Below are 20,429 nucleotides of genomic sequence, written 5' to 3'. Positions count from 1 at the left end.
ACCCATGAACTTCTTTAGTATTAGCTTAAATTTTATTTAGAATGAAACTGCCATTGGTTATATGAAAATAATTTAGAGAAATTGCATTATCTTACATTATAAACATAGCGCGCGTCATGGAGATATCCCGATCCCCTAATTGAGCAGCAGCTGGGCGACAATGCTGTTGTCATCTGCTGGGTTAGCAGAGTGCAGGCCGGATCCGCTTTCGAGGAACTCACGCAGCTCGTTTTCCAAATCGCCACCGCCGTGCTGCTCATCCGTCTCGTCGATCTCCATGGCCACCGGTTGCAATTGGGGCAGGGCCACCGGCTGTTGTAGCAGCTCAGGCAGCTGGACACGTGGGGAAACAGCTGGAGGTGGCGGTAGACCAGCTTGAATAACGAAGGTAACATTATTGAAATGGACAAAAAGGTTTATCTTTAAAAACTTACCATAGGACATGCCCATGGCCTTTCGCAAGGCATAGGGATCAGCAATGGCAGAAGGTGGCAGCTTCTTGGCCAGATCACTTATCTGCTGCGTCAATTGTTGGGCGGTTTGAGTCTCCTCCTGTCCAGCGGGCTGCACTAGTCCATGGTGATTCGGCAGAGGCTGCGATAAACGATCATGCTGAGTTACTCGCAGCTTCTCAATTAACGTCAAGTTTTGACTAAGATGCTCGTGCATTCGCCGGTTGAGCTCGAAATTCTTTATTTCCGTCTCCATGCTGTCCAAGAAGCTCACATCGATCCCAAGATCCCCGAGAGATTGCAATCGCTTGAAGTCCACATGAGTATTTTTATATTTCTCATACTCTTGCTCGATTTGCTCGGCGGTTTCCTGCTGTTGAGTTGTTTCCTCCTCCTGCTCAAAGCACTTTCCAATCTCACGTTGCTCATACGAATGCAGTTGCATGTTGTAAAGTTCATCTAGCGATTTGCTATGTTCTCCGTTAGTAAGAATATCCAATAAACCGTTTGCAATAGTGGTCCCATAGCTAGAGTCCTTGGTGAATTGTAGAATGCTTTCGGCGTATTCCGCACTTGAAGCATCTCCATATGTATGCAAAACCAATTGAGTTTCCTCAGCACTTAAAGTGGAGAAGCGGGAATCAAAAGTCGGGCGCAAAGCTAGCAAAGGCTCCATAGCTTAGGGGCTTCACTATCTTCATGGCATTCCTCTTATCCATCTGTCGCGCCTGCAGTTGTGTGCTTCCCGTTTGCAGTTTGCCCACCAGATCGCCAATAGTTACTACCCGTTCAGGACCCTCGTTTTCATCTTTGGTCAACAGATTTAGTGTGGTAGTGCCATCCTTCGTTTGACGCAGGAAACCCATCTTGTGGGCATTTTTCTTGGCATTAACCCTCTGCTTGGCCTGTTGGGCGGCATTTTGTACTTGGGCTAGGATCTCTTCACCCGTTAAATCGTCTACGTAGGGCTCGAAATGTGTTTTAGGCGCATTCTCTAGGCGCAAAGCACGCTTGCGTTCCTCTTCTTCGAGTTGGGCTGGAGTGGGCGGCTCCTCAGCTCCCGTTGAAGCTCCTTCGTCCGCCGAATCATGAGCTTCTCGTGACAAATCATTAGAACTCAATTCAAATCCAAGTTCCTTGGCAGTAAGCTCCCTCATATAACCTGAGAGTGGTTTCAAGCTCCTCATCAAGTTCTCCGGCTGTAGGTGCTTCATTCCGACTTGGAGCAGACGTTTTGCCGCCTTGTTATAAACAGTATCCACATGGTTGTATTTGATTGCATTCTCACACATCAGTTTAAAGTCATCACTGAACTCTGTTAAGGCGGCATACTCGTGGTCATCGATCTTCTGACGCATGGTTGAAAAGTCCATGGGCCTGCTGATTATTGAGGAGTAACCGGGCGCCATATCATCGGTCACCGGCCAGGCGAAGAACTGGTGGGGATCCCGCTTCTCCAGGAAGCGCAGCAGATGCTCCAGCAGTTTGTTCAATGGTGATTTTTGTTGCTTTAGTTTAAGGACACAACTTCGGGGCTCTCTTCCCGATTCACTAGAACTGCTGGGGGTCTTTGGTGCCTCCAGACCCTTGGGTGTAAGGGCATTTAGGGAGTTCGCTCCTCCTGGAGTTGAGGGTGAAGGAATCAAGAGCTGAAAATTGTAAATTTATTAGTTTAGGTCATGGGGTAAGTTATGATAATGAATCTCACGTCAGGTAGTGGTTTAGTGGGACTACTTCCCACCAAACCCAGGGAAGAAGATTGCAGCGAAGATGAATTAGGCGAGGAACCCATCAGGATATCGTCCAGCTTGCGCGGTGCTATTGGTTTGGTCACAGGACAGTTGGATGGGGAATTATCCGTGGTAATACCCGCAAAAAAGAGGATGTTCTCCGGTAGCGGCTGCGACTGATCATCGTCCATGAAGCTGAATCCATCCTGACTGGAATCCGGATCGACGGTTGGTGGAGCTACCGAGGGTGGGGCAAAACCACTGCAGGCGGCATCGTCAGCACTCGGCATCATATCGTCGTCCGATCCTGCATCCCGATGGCGATCTCTGCTCCTGTGACGCTTCTCCTTGTGATGCTTGTGCTTCTTCTCACGATCCTTCTTCTTCTTCTTTTTCTTTGACTTCTTGTGACGTTCGCGATGACCCTGATGATCCTGGAGTTCTTCGGGAACGGGAGACATCATGGCCTCGGCAGCTGTAGGCGGTCCTCCGTCAACCATTGGCGAATTGGCACTGTACTCTGGTGTGGCATTCGATCCCACCTTTAGGATTAGCTTTAGTCCTCGCTGCAGCTGAGCCGGATCCTGGTGCTGACTGTATTCTATAAATAATAAGGTATAATCAGATAAATATAAAATATAAATTTTTACTTATCCAAAACATAAAAAGAATTTTTACATACTTTTATATATATAATTAATATTATAAAAAGATATAAAACTTTCAAATTGTTGAAGTAAATCACAGAAATGAGTCTTAATGTTTTTTAGAATTATTATTCTTTGTGTAACCTATTTTTTCTAAGTGCATACATGCTCAACAACAAGCGGCAAAATGATAGAGCGAGATAGCGTGTGCCAGCGGGGGCTCACGTAGACGAAGCACTTTTCGTTGGGCTTACCTTCATATTTCTCACGCCGCTCCGACTTGTTTTTTTTGTGCTTCTTGGATGAGCCCATCTTAGGCTCCCAAAAGTGAAAAAATTAGGCAAACCGGTGAAAATTGTAGGTAACAAAACGAAAAACAAAAATCCGGCAGCAAAAGGCAGACGCCATGAGTGACAACAGTGTGACCGTAAGCCTTTTCACTCAGAATACTTTAACGCGTCACAGAAATTTTTTCAATACTAAAATAATCGATAAGTTATCGTTTTGCTTCAGCCCTTAATTTTAACATTTTTTAACGGATATTTAAGTGCTCATTCCTTAAGAAATGAATTATGGGACTAAAGTTTGATATAAAAATAAACATAATTTTTAACTTAAGAAATTTTTTTTTAATAATAAAATGCAATTTTTGTATTAAACTGAATTTAACAAAATATTCACGCTAATTGTATTTTCAAATGTATTTCGATGAAAGTAAATAATATTAATTTATAAATTTTTTATTTTATTTATTTGTTTTTTGTTCTTTTTCCCCTTTTTAATAAGCGTTTAGCGGACTCGTCGCTTGAGTATGGGAGCTTTGCTGGTCAGGACGCTCTGCCGGTTCTTCGGAACGGTGATCCTGACCTTTCGCTTCCCATTCGACCGGCGATGAATCGGGGTCATCGAGTGCGCGGGCTTCTGAACAATCGTCTTCTTGGAACTCGTTTTGCTAACGGATTTGAAGAGGGTGCGCGTGGAGTTCAAGCTCTGCAGGGATGTGTCCAACTTGTTGCGAATCCTATCCAGGTCTGCCCGCATCCGCTGGATATCCAGGGCTATGGTCTGGCGATCCCTTTGCAACTTCCTGTGCTGCATTAGCATGGTTTCCAGCACGTTCTTCTGCTGGAGGACCTCTCGGATCCGGTTTTGCTGGTTAATACCCTTCGCTCCCTTCCATTTCTGGTTGAAGCTGGCCTTGATAGCCGCCAATGTTTTTTCTGGGGATATCCTAGCGATTCCATTCGCACTTCCCGTCCTTGAGGAGTTGGCGCCGCCCTTAATCCTTCCTGATTTGCTGCTTTTTGGTTTTTTTGATACCAATCTCGTTGGCAGTGGTGGTGCTACTCCTGGAACTGGAGTTGGAGTCGTCTCCATGGGCACCGGCACCACTGGCCGAGGTTTTCGTGGTGTTCGAACCGCTAAGGAATAGTCAGGAATCAGTCTAGTCTTCAGAACTAATTATTAAGCTATTTAGCTTACCCTTCATGGTCGAGTGAATCCTTGCCACCATATTGTCATAGGTCTTTCGGGTGTCAGGCAGCAGGTTACGTCCTGGCAACTGGGTCGTTCTCAGCGAGGCCTTGATCCTGTCCCGCCTGTTCAGCTGCGAAAGCCTGAACTTGGCACTTTCCTCCTGGTCCCAGTCTCTCTGCAGCTGGGTGGTTAGGATGTGGTGCAAGGCCAGTCGATTGGTCATGATCACGCTCTTTGGGGCTAGAAGATTTTTTTCCAGTCTTTGAATTTAACAACAAATTTTGATTGCCAAAATGGTCGAAAGAAGAGTTAACCTAAAAGCTGTCTTTAGAAACTATGCCTCATTTTATGATTTTGAAAGCAGTTTTAACTTTTGAAATTTCCAGCTAAGGTTGGTTGATTCGAACTTTTCTGAAATATAACAAAATGTTTACCTATTAAATTTTATTTATTTAATTATTTACAAACATTTACATTAATTTATAAGAATTTGTTTCCAACTATCTAATCTACAAATTTGTTTACGTTATAAAAACTTGCCTAAAGAGCTTTAGACAGAGACTAACTAAATCAGAGATCCATCTAGAGATGACTGTTGATGTTCTTCCGGGCCAACTGGGCGTAGATAGTGCCATGTGGCTTGTCCACTGGGATGAACACCTCGTTATTATCACCAGGAGCAATTTTCTGGAAGGGCTTCGTATCGAAGTTAAAGTAATGCTTATTCGGCATGGTCATCGAGATGACCGACACCTGGGGTAGGACATCCAGGACCTCTCTTTCACTGAGGTACAAGGTATGCTGGACAGAAGGGGAAGACACGCCCACCTGCGGATCGCCGGCAAAGTTCCGGATAATAATGTTCTTAACCGTCTGCCAGGCTTTCAAAAAGTCCAAGTTATCGGTGTTGGAGTATTCCCAGGAACAATCCACCACTGTGCTAAAGATGCGATCATATTGATCTGGCAGAGATCTGAACTCATCGTTTACGAAGTTCACAAACGAGGATTGGGTGGTCTTCAGTACGCGGAGACCCTTGATTCCAGTGATGACAGTTTGTTTGGGATCTATGTAGAGGGAAAAGGGTAAATGAATTTAAAATAAAATTATAGTAAGACCTTTTTGGTCTTTTATGGTTGAAATGCACAAAAGTAATCAACGAATTTAGTACCAACCTGTTCTCCTTATAACCACATCGCAGTAGTGCAGAGCCGTGGGAGTGAAGATAAAAGCGTGATTGTGGAGTGATCGGTTGTCGACCGAACTGAAGTCACAGCTGCCTTCGTTTCCATTCTCACATTTCCCATTGATGGTGTTCTTGGTCTCCTCCTGACAGACTCGTTGCCAGGGATAGGCCTCGACATGGACATGAGCCTCCTCCACATGGGAGTACTTGTTGATGAAATGCTTGGCCAGGAGTAGGGCAAACTTTTCGGGACTCTCAATGCCATGTTTTTTGGCCAACAGATAGACGGTGTTCTTCTGAGAATCGGTGGCCACAATGTCCGAGTTATTGCCTTGGTAGTAATCTTTCTTGCTGTACAACTTCAGATGAGTGCCCACTTCGAATTCCTGGATGGTGTGCACCGGTCCTTTCCGACTGACATGCAGAACCTTGACCGCATCCTTGCCATAACCATGATCGGTGATCTCGTACTGAAAGGGTTTTTCATGACCATCCATGCCAGGTGTCTTCTTCTGGACCTGGACCATTGCACTTGGCTGTCTGAGTGGCGTGGCAAACATTCTGATTGCAATTACTCTTACTTTGATACTGCTTCCCATTTCACAGTCAATCCCTCTTTTTATACTGGTGAAATCTATTAAGCATCCATCATAAGAACACAAGTTTACCTATGGATTTCGCCAGAGGATTTCCTAGAAAGCAGTATGCACTACTAGGAGAATCATATATCATCACTCTCACTTATAGTCTTAAAGATCTTAGCGCAATTATGACTAGCCGCTGAGATATATTAGAAGAAGACTGAATGAGTTTCAAGGTCTGGAGCCCTGTTGTCATGTTTTCTATCTCTCGAATTTTGCATCTTGTTTACCCTTTACTTGTTTTCCTTACTTAGCCGGTTCTTGTTATTACTTCATAGGAGATAAGTCAAATAAACGTTTCAGCCATAACAAATGTACTTGCACCCTTTTTTGCCTAAAACAATTAAAACTAAGTCAAGATTTTAAAGGGTACTCCTGCGGGTAAAGAATCTTAATACTCTGTTCTTCGTTTCATGAAATACTAAGTTTACTGTGTAGATAAATGTATACAAACACGAGTCGTAGGATAAATATTATTATTAAAAGCTAAAAATATGTTTCAAAATATTGCTAAAGATAAACATAAAAATATTTAATTGAATCGATAAAAATATAAATATATTATTTTAGTTGAGGGAAATGTTCTCATATTTAATGATTTAATTAAACAAAAAACAAACATATAGTTTAGCATTAGTTATTTTATTTTAACAAAGTTAGTCTGTTATACAAAACTAATACTAAATATTAAAGTTGAAATAATAAGATTCACAGGCAATGGAAGCAGAAGTCTGCTTATTAAGATATAAAAAAAATATTAGGTTGTCAAATAAGTCTTGCGGTATTTTCGCTAGTTGGCGAAAATACAAATCTATAATACTCCGATAATTATATAGCAATTTCTAAAACAAATAATTTAAAATAAGGGATTTATAGGGTGAAAAAATAGGTTTTACTCTTTTTAACAAATACAATTAAAAACGTTTTTCTAAGGAATAAAACACAATAATAAAATTGGCTCGCTAAAAACGATAAGATATTCTTAAGGGTAACTACTTCTTTAAGGCTAAAAAGTTAAAAATGTAAAGTTAATTAAAAGACAACCAATAAGAAAAGCAAAAACACTGTTTCGAGATAATTTCCTTTTAACTAAGTAGGCAATTGGAACTCAACGTATAAGATGAGTAATATTTTTAATGTTTCATTCATCTTTTTAATAAACAGAAGCATTAAAAACCTAAATCATTAGCTTAGTGTTAAGTCGGTTAAGTTATATGCAAACGTTAAAGATATGCCAGATGTTGTTTTGAATTTGTTTACGACAACAAGAATTTACTTTTCTGGCCAACGCCACCCAAAATTGTTATCATCAGCCGAGGTGGACCTTCAGCGAATTGGCTTAGTGATAAGTTGGTTTAAGCCAAAGTAAACATGACCAGTGATGATATATTCGGGTATATTTTCTTAAAGAGCTTTTTATTTGTTTGACACTGTTTTGTATGCTAGGTGTGCTCCCACGACCAAACATTTTCGTATTTCTTTGTTGCCGCCAAGTTATGTAAGTTCCGTTTGTGGTTATTGGTTGAAGTTAAACTGAGTGAAGGAAGTGAGATGTGATTGTTTGTAAAGTGAGAGATATCAATATCAAGCTGAAGTATAAACCCCAATAACCCCTTATTTGGTATTATATAGATTTTGAACCAAAATTTATGTTATTGTTTTGCCACATAACTACACCACATTAACTTTATAGGGTTGGATTATAAGTTTATCATATCAGTAAAGCATTTCAAAGTTCTACTGATATGATAAACTATATGATCTTGATGATGGCATATCATAAAACAGATAGAGAATCCCTGTTCCTATGATTCATTCTTAAAGATCTTCCGTGTGGAATTCCATCTAATGGTTTTGTAGTTTTATGAGGTGCTTTTGGCACCTTCGAAACGTGTTGTCCACCCGAAAGTTTTTGCCTGAGGTTCAGTGAACTAAAATGCGACTTATGAATGGAAGTCTCTGACAAGTGAACGCTTTTGTTGCGACTCCACAGACAAAAGTGCAAATTGTTTTCCAGTGAAAACCAACCGTCGCACCCATGTAAAATGTTATTTTTTGGCAGGCAAACATCGGTGTTGGATGAACCGCAACGAGTTAGTTGCGTTTTTCAGCGCGTTCCCGACGGTCGACCATCGAAATGGAGGAGCTGGCACGAGTCCTAGTTTTAGTGTTGAGTCTCATCCCATTGGGATCCCAGGGAGCTGTCCACGATGAGCTGGCACAGTGCGGTTTACATGGTGTCTACAGGCAGCGACAGAGTCTCATAGAGTCACCAAATTACCCGGACAATTATCCGGTAAACACATGCTGGGATTATGTGGTGCGGTCTCCCTATCGATGCCCCACCAAGTTCCACATACAGTTCCTGGACTTTAAGCTGGAACTATCGGAAAACTGCACCAGGGACTATTTGGCCATTGGGCTGAACAACGACGGCGATGACATGGATGTTCTGTGCGGTCAGGTGTTGGGGATCAAGAAGTACCATACTCCCGATGGAATCCTGCGTCTGCGTTTCCTCAGCGATGATTCACCTTGGACGACCAATGGAGGTTTCCGACTTCTTATCACGCGTCTGGCCTGTGAGAGGGAAGATTTTGTGGCCAGGGGCCTGGACGAGGACGAGGAGGATGTGGATGGGGACACGGTGCAGGTGAGCGCCAAGTCACCTCCCAAGAAGCTGCACCACCACCACCACCACCACCTGCAACAGCAATCTCCACAGCAGCCTCAGGATCCGGCTTTCAATTTTACGCAGGCAAATCGTTTGGGGTTCAACTTGGGCTTGCAACCCAGCATTGGTTATCCTGCTGGATTCTATCCACCACCTGTAGGATTACCACCCCAGCAATCGCCACCATGTGCTCCCCAGCAGCAGCAGCAACTTTTGCAACAGCAACAGGAACAGCAGCGATTCCTGCAGCACCAGCAGCATCAGCAGTTTTTGCAACAGCAGCAACTCCTGCAGCAACAGCAACTTCAATTTCCACAGCAGCAACTCCAACTTCCACAGCACCAGCAACAACTTCAACAACAAATCCTGCAGCAACAGCAACTCCAGCAGCAGATCCTGCAGCAGCAACAGCAACTGCAACTCCCGCAGCAACTTCAGCTTCCCCAGCAGCAACAGCAAGAGTTGCCCTTGATCTCGGATCAATATCAGACCACGTCCTTCCAGCCGCATGCTGTAACCCTAAAGGATTATGAATCTCAGAACTTACAGCAGTTTGGAGGTCAGTTGGATCTCTGCTGTGCCAGCAGCTTCAATCAGAATCACTTCTATCTCTCCAGCCCCGGATTCCCGAGAACTGTCTTAAACTATCTGCTGCCCAATCAGCAAAGGGATTGTGTTTTCTACATAGAGAAGAGCTCACCCAATGTCTGCCGGCTGAGGATCCAGTTTAAGTTCTTTGATTTTGGGCAGAATTCAGGAGGTTCGGTTGGAGGAAGCTTTGGCAGTGGATTCGGCAACGGAGTGTCTGGAGGATTGGGAGGAGGCTTTAGTAGCGGTTTTGGAGGACAACAAGCGTGTAATGGTGACTTCCTGGAACTGGATGGTCAACGATATTGCGGCTGTCGGTCGGGTTATATCCACAAATCGCATTGGGATCAGGGTCGCAAGGCGCTGCGCATGCGTATAGGACAGTCAAGTAGTACCACCTCCAATGGGTTCCTGCTGGAAATATTCCAGGATCAGGACTCCGATGGCTGCCGGCAAGATGCTGCCTCCGGCTTTGGATTGGGTCTGCAGCAACAGCAACAGCAACAGCAACCTCAAAGGGGTTTGGGCTTGTGGCCGCAAGTTGGATTGCAGCCTCAACTGGGATTGCATCCACAAACACCCCAACTGTGGCCCATCCCGACTGGTTATCCTGGCTATGTCAGTGGTTATCCCTTACCCTTTGCGGCTACTCCCTACCGAACGACTAGGAGGATTTCCTATGCCCGCGGAATCGATGACCAGCAACCTTCGAGGGTGGTGGAAACCAACTCGACCCGCAAGGAGTTTTACTACTTTGATGGCAATGAAGCCTTTGCCCGTTCGGCTTTGGATGATGAGGATGAGGACAAGGCTTCTTTAGGTGTGACAACCCAACCAGCACAGTCTCACTCCCAATCTACATCTAAGCCTGAATCTCCTGTAGTGACAAAGGCCTTCGAGACGAGCAGTTGCTCCTTTGATTATATGGAGGTCCTTAAACTCTCCGTCGACACACTCTGGTTGACCAAACCCCTTTGCTTTTCACCTGTGAGAAGTTGGTTCCCCAACATTTTTGGCTAACTAAGAAATAAAAGAAAGATTATTTAATGTAGATGAAAACTTTGTGAAAGATTTCTGAGCCAATAAATAAATTAGGGAAATTCAAAATACTATTTTAGATTTTTAATTGGATTTTTCAGTTAAAAAAGTGTGGTAAATATTAACAGAAAAACCTATTTAATTAAATACAAAAGCTAAATATAAATATTTAATTTCACCATTATCTATTACATGACAATGATTTCTAAGTTTTCTCTTTATTAATCTAAGATTTTAGCCCCAGCATCTGTATTTTGTGAATTGTGTTGACGTCATAGCGAGTGTATAAAATAAATAAGATAAAGAATGCGCCTATTTACTCCGCTTAGTCATCGCGCCGAGAGGTTTACACGCTCGATGGTCATTACCAGCTCGAGGCACGAGCTCCATCATCTCACCCTCTACATTACCCACTCCTAGATAGCACTCCTCGTTCCGTTGTCATCCACAGAAACAGATACAGATGCTTTCCAAACAGATAACCACATAGCCACATTGTTGAATCAACAAACAATGGGGAATAGTTGGCCGAGAATCTAAGCTCAATGTCAGGCTGTAGCTTTCGCACTTCCGAAGGTGTTGGTTGGTTCGTTTACAATCAGAGTTCTTATTTGGGATTAACAAAGACTGGGATTTGTAGTGAAAATGGAAAGTCAAGGTATTAGATTTTTAAGTCCGAAATGTTCTTAAAGATTTTCGTTGGTTTATATCAGGGGTGCTCAAATTCGTCTTGCAGCAGAGCATTTACTAACTACAAGAAACCTGCACATATTTAGTGACGCATTTGTGTTGGTGTGCAGCTGTGCACTGAGAGAAAGAAATACCTTCTTTTTGCTATTCAATTTATCACTCATTTTATTAACTCGCCAAATGCAAAAGAAACTTCAAAGTGCAAACAGAAGTTATAAGAAATGATTTCCAGTGCAAGTGTCCGAGGATGATCGAAGAGAGAAACAAGAAGAAATTATATTACAGTTAGCGACGGTATGAGGCGGGAAGAGGAAAACGAAAAAGTGTCTTTGGAATAGGAAGGAGTTCGAGGATGATCCAGGAAGAAGCAAGAACAAATTGTATTGCAGTTGGCGACGGAATAAGAAAGAGAAAACAGAGGAAAAACAAAAATTGTTAGTGGATTAGCGCCGCTAGCTCTCAAAAGAGCACTCAGAGAATAGGCTTTGAGCACCCCTGGTTTATATCTACATATAATTGTTGGGAGATCTTTTAAATTTCAAAATATGTTCTAACAAATTGTTAAGCCCAACATATATTATAGTTATTTTACTTTATGGACTTACACATTCCTGGCTTAAACCCTTTTACTACAAACCCCTTTACGTCAATTGAAAAACGCTTTATCTCCATTTAATTGCACACGAATACTCGTATAAGTTTATAATTTTATTTGAAATATATATATGTATGTATATTCCTCGACTTTACATTAGAGATAGTTTCGTTTAGTAAGTAGTTAATATATTCAAATATTCTCGTATATACACATTGATATAGCATTAGGGAGGTTCGTGGTGCCATTTATTATTTTATAATACTAGTTTAATGGACCGAGAGATGTTACGAGACTTTCAAGTGATATGGCAACGTTATGCAATTCTATGGATTAGCACACGCAACGACAACCACAAAAAATTAACAAAAGGGAGCCACTAGAACTTTTCTATTTTATTTAGTTAGTTAATTAATTAGTATATACAACACATTGAGAGTTATAAAAGTTTTAATTGTCTACAATTAGAATTAGGGGTTGGGGCAATAGGGTGTTGTGGCATTTAAATTGCCTCACAAGGGCTTGTATCGCGACAAGATAACAAGGAATTTTTAGTTAGTTTAGTTTAGTTTAGTTAGGCTAATTGTTAGTGCTTGTTGTTCTCCAGTTTGGCGCTCGACTTTGTCAGCAAATGTACAATTGATGCTTGGTATACATATGTGTCTGTCAGTGTCTGGGGTTCTGTTCTGTTCAGTGTACTATATATCGTCTATATATCCATATCGCCTTAGCCCAGGAATCTTATGTTGGTGAAGACCGCCTTGGCAGGACGCTTGCGATTGCAGAAATTAACCGTCTTGCTGTGGTTGCCCTTGCGATTCTCATGGAGATTGACCAGCAGCTTAAATATATCCTCCTTACTAGGCGTACAGGCATATCGCAATTCCGGTTCATAGTTGCTGTTGATAGAATTCATGTAAGAACTGATAATGGTAATGGTTATGTAGTTAGCAAAATCGTTCACGTTTCACGCTATCAGTAATCAGTAATCAATAATCGATCTCTCTGTGGGCGGTTCTGGGGGATTCTGGGTGTCTGCCTTTCGGGCCTAAAGAGACTCTGATAAATTGCATTACATTAAATTGTTCAAGTTAAATAGACTACAAGGGGGTGGAGGCAAGGATGCTCCTGAAATTACCATCAATGCTTTGAATTTCTATGAAGGGTCATGCTTTGATCCAAGAAAATCTCAATCAATTGAATTTACTAGATTTTTGTTTTAAAGGAATTTTAGCATTTTTCTTTATACCAACTTTAAAGGCAGACCCTTTACCTTCGAAAAAGCTTAAGTAGCTACCTTGCGAAAGCATTTTGGCAATTTCAGGATTTCCGATTAAAACTCTAAGTATACGGGATTAAATTCTGCGTAATGACTACTGACAACATTCACTAACTACAAATGATAATTGGGGTTGCTAAATTAGTAATCACTGGAACTCATTACAGTGCTTTGGGGATTTATGGACTTGTGGTGTTCGTGTGGGTGTGTTAGAGATATGGAAAAGGCAACCTACCCGCGATTCTTGTTGTGGCGCTTCCACGGATACCTGCGATAGTAGCGCGAACGCTTCGGTTTGCTCTGGCCCAAAACCAAATCCTGAACGGCGTTCTCCAATTCGGCGTAGTCCTCGGCTGCAGCGGAAGGAATCATTGCCTCTGGCTCCTCCTCCTCCACATAAACGAGTGGTAGAGTTTCCAATGAGGGATCCTGAAGGTAAAAATACACAGCGAGAAATTTGTTTCAGTTTAATACATGCTCTGAATACTGAAGGCAGATATTTGTAATAATCTTTTTCCCTGTATAACTCGCTGAACTTTCCATGAAATTTCGCGAACTTTGTCTCTCCACTCACCTCTAGCATTTTCATGAGCAAAGCCGATTTGTCCACCAGTTCCTGCTCGGCCCGTAAATCCTCCTCCATTTTTTTGAGCACCTCGAACTTACTGGCCAGCTCGAGTTCGTTGTACACCGCATCGGCGTAGTCGGGGCCCGGGGGGATCACTGGCAATCCGAGCTCCTGGGCGCGGAGTAATTCTGGCGTAAAATGAGCAAACCAAAGTCGTTATTTGCGATTTGAATGTTTATTCAAGCTGCCGCTAATCCGACCACAGCTACGCCATTCCAACACCCATTCCCCATTCCCATTTCCATCGGAAGGCTCTTTGCCATCGGAAACTTCCGCCGTTTGATATTTGAAAGTTTGAATAGTTTGTTTGTCTGTCTGTCGGCTGACTGGTAGGAGGTTTCATCATGTTTTTCCCCCTCCCGGCACTGCCTGTCTTTTCAATGAACTGCCGGAAATTGACTGGCGGCAATGAGTTTATGGCCAGAGAATTTCCCCCCTTGGGCGTATTTCCCACTTTTCGAGAATCCGTCCGTCAGTCAAGTTAGCAGTCACTGCAACTCCTTTACTGCCTTTTGTCTCTTTTGGCATCCAGTCTGCCCATCATAGTCCATTCGGCGTGTTGCCTTTTCAAAGGCCCCCAACTGGACTGCCATGAACCCACGCAGATCAAAAGCTACAGCAGCCATATTTTTAAATGTTGATTTACGTGACGTAAACAAGGAATATTGGTTTAAAGTTAAAGGTCATTACGGATATTTGCTGAACTTTAAAAATGATCTTTATTATATTTATATTATTTTTAATGTATCTTAAAGGGATAACCACTGAACCAATTACAGGTAAAATTATTATCTTTTTAAATATTATTAAACTGAATGTGATAGCAGATCAACCTTAAACGTAGGCAATCAAAATGCTTCCATCTTCATAAATCGATAATTGTTAAATTTCCAATCCATTTACTCATGTATCAAATCACTTGGAAAACAAGTTCAGTTATCGAAAATCCGATATGACATTCTATTGCGGGGTTTTTGGGGGGCACAAGGCGGTGTTAGCAAACGCAAACGTCGAATCAAATTCGTCAACAAATTTGAAAACCTATCCCCCTTGGTTTGGTGGGCGTGTTAAGTGCTCGGCACAAACACATATTCCACATATTGTTGGAGGACGCAAAATTTGTGAGCCACTTGAAAAATTGAAAATTGTGCACTGACCGAAAATGTTCAGCGAGCGGTCACTATGACCATTAAGGATGGTGGGTGGTGGTCATGGCTAAGTGCACGTCATGTGTCACCCAAACTCTGGGTCTATACTTTTTTGAATGTGCCGCCTAAAAGTCGGCAAGCAAATGAGATAACAATGGGTTCTGGGAAATTTACCTATTTGGACACCTTTTTACCTATATTTTAACAGGAAAAATGTTTTTATAAATCTGCGAATAACAGTATCAGCTTTTAACTAATGGTGATTTTGACTATTTATGGATTTATTTTATAAAAATTTTAATTATTTAATAATTCTTCTTAGAAAACCACCAACTAAGAAGAATTCAACCTCAACCCCATTTCTTAGCTTTTAAAGTTCAGGTAAAGCGATAGCCTAGACCTTTTTAGTACAACATTACGCTCAGTATAACGGGTATAAAAAGAACCAAATAACAATTTATCTAAGGACGAAGTTGTTATCCTTTTAATTCGAATGGGGATTAGCGAACGCCTTGAACATCCACTGAAGGCCAGGTCAAGACCACGCCAGTGCGGCAATTGCAATTGCAGGAGATGCGTTAATAGGGATGTTTATGACTCACCATCTCCGGGATCGTAAACAGCTCGCTCCTGAACCTCCTGGACGTCCGCTGGAGGCGGACCTCCTTGGCGAACGGGTCCGCCCCCAACCTCGAAAATGGGCAGATGCAGGCGCTGTGGCCCGGATGCAACGCCCTGTTGGTCAACCATTTTGGTCCCACCCACTGCGGCTCCTCCGTTGACATTGGTCTGGGAAGTCAAGAAGCCAGCGACGTGACGTGTCCTGCTGCCCAGGATCGTGGTTGCCAGGATGCAGAATGCTAGGATGTCGGGCTTCATGGCGGTGTCTCTGTTTATACAGCCTCTCCTCCGGATGTGCTCGGGATTAATGCTGATGTCTCTGCAAGGCGCAAAAGAAACGTGGAGATGTATGTACACGAGGGTAATTACCATCACTACCAGGGGCTAGGGATGGATTCATCCTCCATCCGCCATCCCTATTATCCCCTCGTCCATGTGGGCGGCTCTTTGTGTTTAAGCAAACAATGAGCATATCAACACGCAAACAACCAAGATACCCTTGGAACCCCCACCTAAGGAAAAAATTGAAGACCGCGAAGGAAACTGGAAAATGGGCTGTTGGTGGAAAACGTCAAAAGGCGTCTCTTGGATAAGTTGGCGGCTGATTCTTGGGCTTTTGTTTTGCGATGCTGCCTTAATCTTTCTTTTCGCGCTGAACTGTGGTGCAAGTGGACGTGGAATATTTAATTTGAAATCTAAATTATAATAAAATAACTTTTGAAATTTATTTTTTTATGGTTTTCAACAAAAAATTGCTCAAAAAAAGTTGAGTTACTTTGAAGTTTTGTGGAAACTTATAGCTTTTTGTCTTTTTTATTAATTTTATTATCTTAAAAGTTTAAAAAATAATTGTATTAACTTTTTCTTTTAATTCCTCTTGAACCCTCTTTAAATATTTTAAAGATTTCAACCCAAAATTATTGAAAAGAAAATGCTTTCCTGGCCATTTTTTCCTATAAATTTCCACCACTGTACTGTAGGTGTTTCTGTGCTCTTTTTTTTTTTTCTACATTTTTTGTCAGGTTTTTCAACGGGGTTTACTGTAAGACCTCTCCTGCACACTTTGTCGTTTCATTTAATTAAGTATGGGACGTCGCTGACGTGGGCGAGTGGGTTTAACTCCATCGCGGCGTATTTTCAGCCCATTAGCTGCGGCCCCAGGATGTTGGGGTTATGGAAAAGCCGCCTTCTTTCGTCTTTATTTTATTTTTTACGTTTTAAAAACATCCGCTTGACGAGCAATATAAATGAGTTGCCTGAAACTTTTGGCACTTGCGGTCTCGGTCGGTTCAGATGTCTAGGATCAGCTCAATTTGTTTGCCTAAACAAATTTGGACAAAGAAGTGTGAAGATTTTTGGTAAAGAAATCAGAAATTCATTTTTCAAAATTAAAGGCTCAGTAAGAGTTCAGTTTTTTTGTTGGTGAAAAGTATAAGCCTGAAAAATGTTTTTATCTAGTTGGTTTTACTTCGAAAGAAGCTTTATCTGTCTTTTAAACTTATGTTCTCTAAGCAATATAAAATCCAGTTTGGGTAACAATAAAATATAAAAAACCAAAACCTACCAAAAATGTAAATTAAATTTGCTCAAATTTATGTGCCTAATTAACCATATAAGCCCGTCTAAATAAATCAGCTCAGAAACGCCCATTCAAACGTTTGCACAGTTCATTAAAATCTAACGAAGAAAGAGAACTTTTCTCTTGACAATTTCCGTTGCCATTTTCCGTCACGTTTTGATTAAGTTTGATTGCAAATTTTCAACTGAACAGCAAAGCCTTATAATTTTCTCAAAATATTTGCGAATAAATTTGCAGGCTTTGATGATTTTCTATACTTCTTAAATCTTTAAGTGCAGCAAAACTTTTATTTTCAGTTAATTTGCAAAATAAATTGCAATAAGCTTCGAGCATTTCCTGCAAGAAAACTTTTTCAATTACCACGAATTTTATTGGCAGCCGAAAAGTGGGCAACACTTTTAGGGCGGCGAAAAACTTGTTCGAAATTGCTGGGCAGAGCGAATGAATTAGAAGTAAACAAAGCAAACACGAATCGTTGTCAAAATGCTTTAATTAACTTGTTGACACAGTACCAAAAAGTGGACTGAACCAAAAAAAAACCCAGGATGGCCAATTCCCCAAGGTAAAATGAAATTAATTTGAGGGCGAAGGGAAGCTTCAGGACTCTATATATACACTCTATGTGAGTTCATTTTTACCTGTCGTCTGTTTTTCCCTGTAAACGTTTCGTTTTTGCAATAACCGCACGGCTAATTGCTAAATTGAGTTGAAATGTAACTAAAACGGGCCAAAACCCACTGGAATATATAGGCCTTGTCTCTTGCTATTCCCACCTACGTAACACACATGACATGTGGAGTGCAAAAGCGGCTTAATTAGGGCCAAGAATGTGGTTGTTACAGGTGGGAAAAAGTAGTTGGACAAGTGCACATGACATTTGCAGCAAAATTCCTGCCAATTAGACACAGTCGACTTGTGTAATATTCCTGGAGAGTAAGTACCTATATTACATAAGTTTAGGTTATCCTTGAATTTTGGCCAGCTGGGCTAGCATTTGTCGAAATCTTCACACAAAGGAAACACCTAACTAGAAAATCAGGCATAAAAGATGGGAAATTGAGAAAGGGAAACCTTTACTTGAATGTTGAATAAGAAATTTCAAGAATTTATGGTATATTATTATTCATATTTATGATTTATATTGAGAGTATAATGGTAAATTGCTTAAGCTGAATATTAATAAACTTTCTTAGAGATTTTTAAAGATTTTTGAGATATTTTTAGAAAATGCAAACATATATTTTTTATAATCTTTCATTTAATGAAAATGGAAATACTATTTGTAATGAAATGTTAAAAATAAACTCATTTCGATGGTGCCTAAAGTGTCAAAAATATAATCAAATTAAGTAACATTTCTTAACTGATTTTTTCATAATTTAAACATTCAACACAAATGGAACCTTATTAAGTTCGAAAGCCAACAATGTCCTTCTTTACTCTCCGTTGATAAAATATTAATATTAATATAGAAAAATGAGCAGTTGAAGTCAACTTTAATAAGTACAGCAGAGAAGTACTGCCTCTGGGTTTGAGCTCAATAACTTTAGATATATTTTCTGTAAATAAGCTCTCGGGTTAAAGTCCAATGGGATGCTGAATTGCATAAGCCGCTCTGGAACGCTTGGAACTCTCAATGCCTTCGATTGATTTATTTCTTTAATATTTTCCTATGACTGTCAGGAATTTTCACACGTTGGGTAAGGTAGTAAGGCGTTTGAAATGAAGAAAACAGGCTTGGGGGCAACAAATGCTTGACAACATTTTCCGCAAATATTGATGCTTTTTCTCTTTTTTTTTGTTTCTACAAGATTTTTATTGGTTTATTTACGTTTGACATTTATATATTTGGCCTTGGTGGGAATACCTTTCAGCTATTGGCATTGATAAAATATTTATAGAATGTTCTCCAAGAAAATTTCAAGACCAATTTTCTTAAAATGCCATTTAACCCATCTGTGACAAATGCAATCAAGTTATGATTTACGAATGTGTGTGGAAATATTTTTATTCCAAGTTGCTTTAAGGCTATAAGAACTCTGATAAGCTTAAATAATCTGCTTAAAATCTTTTCTTTTTAAAGTTAAGCTTAAAATAAAAAGCAAATAAAATTATATTTTCTGTCTTCCATTTTACTTGTAGGAAATGTTAAGTACATGAGTCAAAAAACTGCCTTAATAAGAGTTTAAAAATATATAAGATTTTGGTAATGTTTTTTAAAACTTTACTTTTAAGATTTTAAAGTATCAAAAAATTAGTTTTTGAAGTTATGTCGAGGTGTATGCTTGATATATTATTTTAAAATTGGAAATTTTCTACTTCTTATTATTAAGAATTGGAAACATGAAAAAGGGGAATTAAAATTGTAAAAAGATATTCCTCCTGTAAAAAAGTAAAATGTAAAAAAGTAAAAAGTAAAAAATAAAGAAGAATGAAAAAATAATTTGTTAGTTTTTATTTTTAGAACTTAGCTCTGATTTACATTGATCGAAAAACCGTAAGAAATTTAACATTTTGAATGTAAATTACAGTCGAAAATTTTGGGATTTTTAGTTTGTAGATTTTTGAAAATAAATTTCTTTAAAAAGAAATCCCAGAGCTGGATTAAATTTTACAAAAACAGAAACAAGAAAATGTTAACCTAAAGAAACACAACTTTTCAAATTTATATATCTTTGTGATAGAAGGTCCCAGAAGAAAGCCTAAAACTTTTCTTCAGAATAAATGCACAAAATAGTTCAAAAATAGTTTAGTTCTCTTGACATTTTCCAAATAAACCCACTAATTATTAAATCTTTAATTAGACCCGTATATTGAGTTCCATTGACGACACTGCTGTAATCGATGACGAAAGCGACGGCATTTCTAAGATTTCACGTCACGTTATTGTATCCTTTTCTCTGAATTGTCTGAATTTTAAATTAAACACAAGCCGCCACATTCATTTAAGGAGACTTTTTGAAAAGTTCTGAGACGAAGGTGTTGAATTTCGAAACACACCGTTCACACTCACTTTAAAATGTATTTAACTGGAAACCGTTCGGAATGCTGTCAACTGTCAACTGTTGCACCTACTACTTGTTGAACACTGCGTGGTTGGCTCTTATAGCCGCCTCCTTTTATAAGGCCGGAACCGAAGTTAAACCCGATTCGCCATTGCCGATGACGAGTGCGTTGATTTCCAAAGAGCCGATGTTTCGAGGCGCCAAACAAAAATTGCGTAAAAGCTTCGCCCAAGCTTTCACTGGCCACTCCCCCTTGCCGAAAAGGACCCATTTGGGAGAGGGGCTCCTTTTTTATCAATGAAAAATATTCGGCAGATTTAAAAAGTTTAGCACCTGCTTGGGCGATATTGGCCTATGAATAATGGCAGGGGCAATTATTTAGCGCAGGGGCCAGATATGCCCCGCTAAGTAGGCAACAAGTCGTGAAATGGCGTCACAGGTTTACCACCAGA

The 20,429-nt window shown here is 40.5% G+C and overlaps 5 protein-coding genes across 6 annotated transcripts; 1 reads left to right on the top strand and 4 right to left on the bottom strand.

The window, feature by feature from the left end:
- Positions 1–19: 19 nt before the first annotated feature.
- On the bottom strand, positions 20–3,255 carry LOC108107074 (bromodomain-containing protein 7). Its single transcript, XM_017214443.2, is given in 5 exon segments — positions 20–374; positions 435–1,104; positions 1,106–2,101; positions 2,161–2,783; positions 3,084–3,255. Coding segments are annotated over 5 exon segments (2,586 nt in total). The 5' UTR covers positions 3,142–3,255; the 3' UTR covers positions 20–135.
- A 257-nt stretch (positions 3,256–3,512) lies between these two features.
- Positions 3,513–4,691, bottom strand: LOC108106900. Its single transcript, XM_017214148.2, has 2 exons — positions 4,312–4,691; positions 3,513–4,250 (listed from the first exon to the last, which is right to left on the bottom strand). The coding sequence occupies exons 1-2, from the start codon at positions 4,526–4,528 to the stop codon at positions 3,619–3,621; spliced, it is 849 nt and encodes a 282-aa protein (XP_017069637.2). The 5' UTR covers positions 4,529–4,691; the 3' UTR covers positions 3,513–3,618.
- A 43-nt stretch (positions 4,692–4,734) lies between these two features.
- LOC108106864 (uricase) lies at positions 4,735–6,066 on the bottom strand. The gene is made up of 2 exons (XM_017214108.2): positions 5,481–6,066; positions 4,735–5,372 (listed from the first exon to the last, which is right to left on the bottom strand). The coding sequence occupies exons 1-2, from the start codon at positions 6,049–6,051 to the stop codon at positions 4,888–4,890; spliced, it is 1,056 nt and encodes a 351-aa protein (XP_017069597.1). The 5' UTR covers positions 6,052–6,066; the 3' UTR covers positions 4,735–4,887.
- A 2,178-nt stretch (positions 6,067–8,244) lies between these two features.
- LOC108106876 lies at positions 8,245–10,501 on the top strand. The gene has a single exon (XM_017214123.2). It carries the CDS (start codon positions 8,270–8,272, stop codon positions 10,412–10,414), a length of 2,145 nt encoding a protein of 714 aa, XP_017069612.2. The 5' UTR covers positions 8,245–8,269; the 3' UTR covers positions 10,415–10,501.
- Positions 10,502–11,817: 1,316 nt separating this feature from the next.
- LOC108106881 lies at positions 11,818–20,057 on the bottom strand. 2 transcript variants are annotated; one of them, XM_017214127.2, is made up of 5 exons: positions 19,986–20,057; positions 15,375–15,712; positions 13,571–13,752; positions 13,232–13,425; positions 11,818–12,640 (listed from the first exon to the last, which is right to left on the bottom strand). In XM_017214127.2, exons 2-5 carry the CDS (start codon positions 15,649–15,651, stop codon positions 12,445–12,447), a joined length of 849 nt encoding a protein of 282 aa, XP_017069616.2. In that variant the 5' UTR covers positions 15,652–15,712; positions 19,986–20,057; the 3' UTR covers positions 11,818–12,444. The 2 variants fall into 2 exon arrangements, with proteins under 2 accessions (XP_017069616.2, XP_017069617.2); XM_017214128.2 differs by having other exon boundaries at positions 11,818–12,616.
- Between the last annotated feature and the right edge of the window lie 372 nt (positions 20,058–20,429).

This window comes from Drosophila eugracilis, unplaced genomic scaffold, assembly GCF_018153835.1.
Source record: "Drosophila eugracilis isolate 14026-0451.02 unplaced genomic scaffold, ASM1815383v1 contig_678, whole genome shotgun sequence".
NCBI lineage: Eukaryota > Metazoa > Arthropoda > Insecta > Diptera > Drosophilidae > Drosophila > Drosophila eugracilis.
The sequence above is the reverse complement of the archived record's forward strand: the minus strand, read 5'-3'. Positions and strand labels throughout refer to the sequence as shown.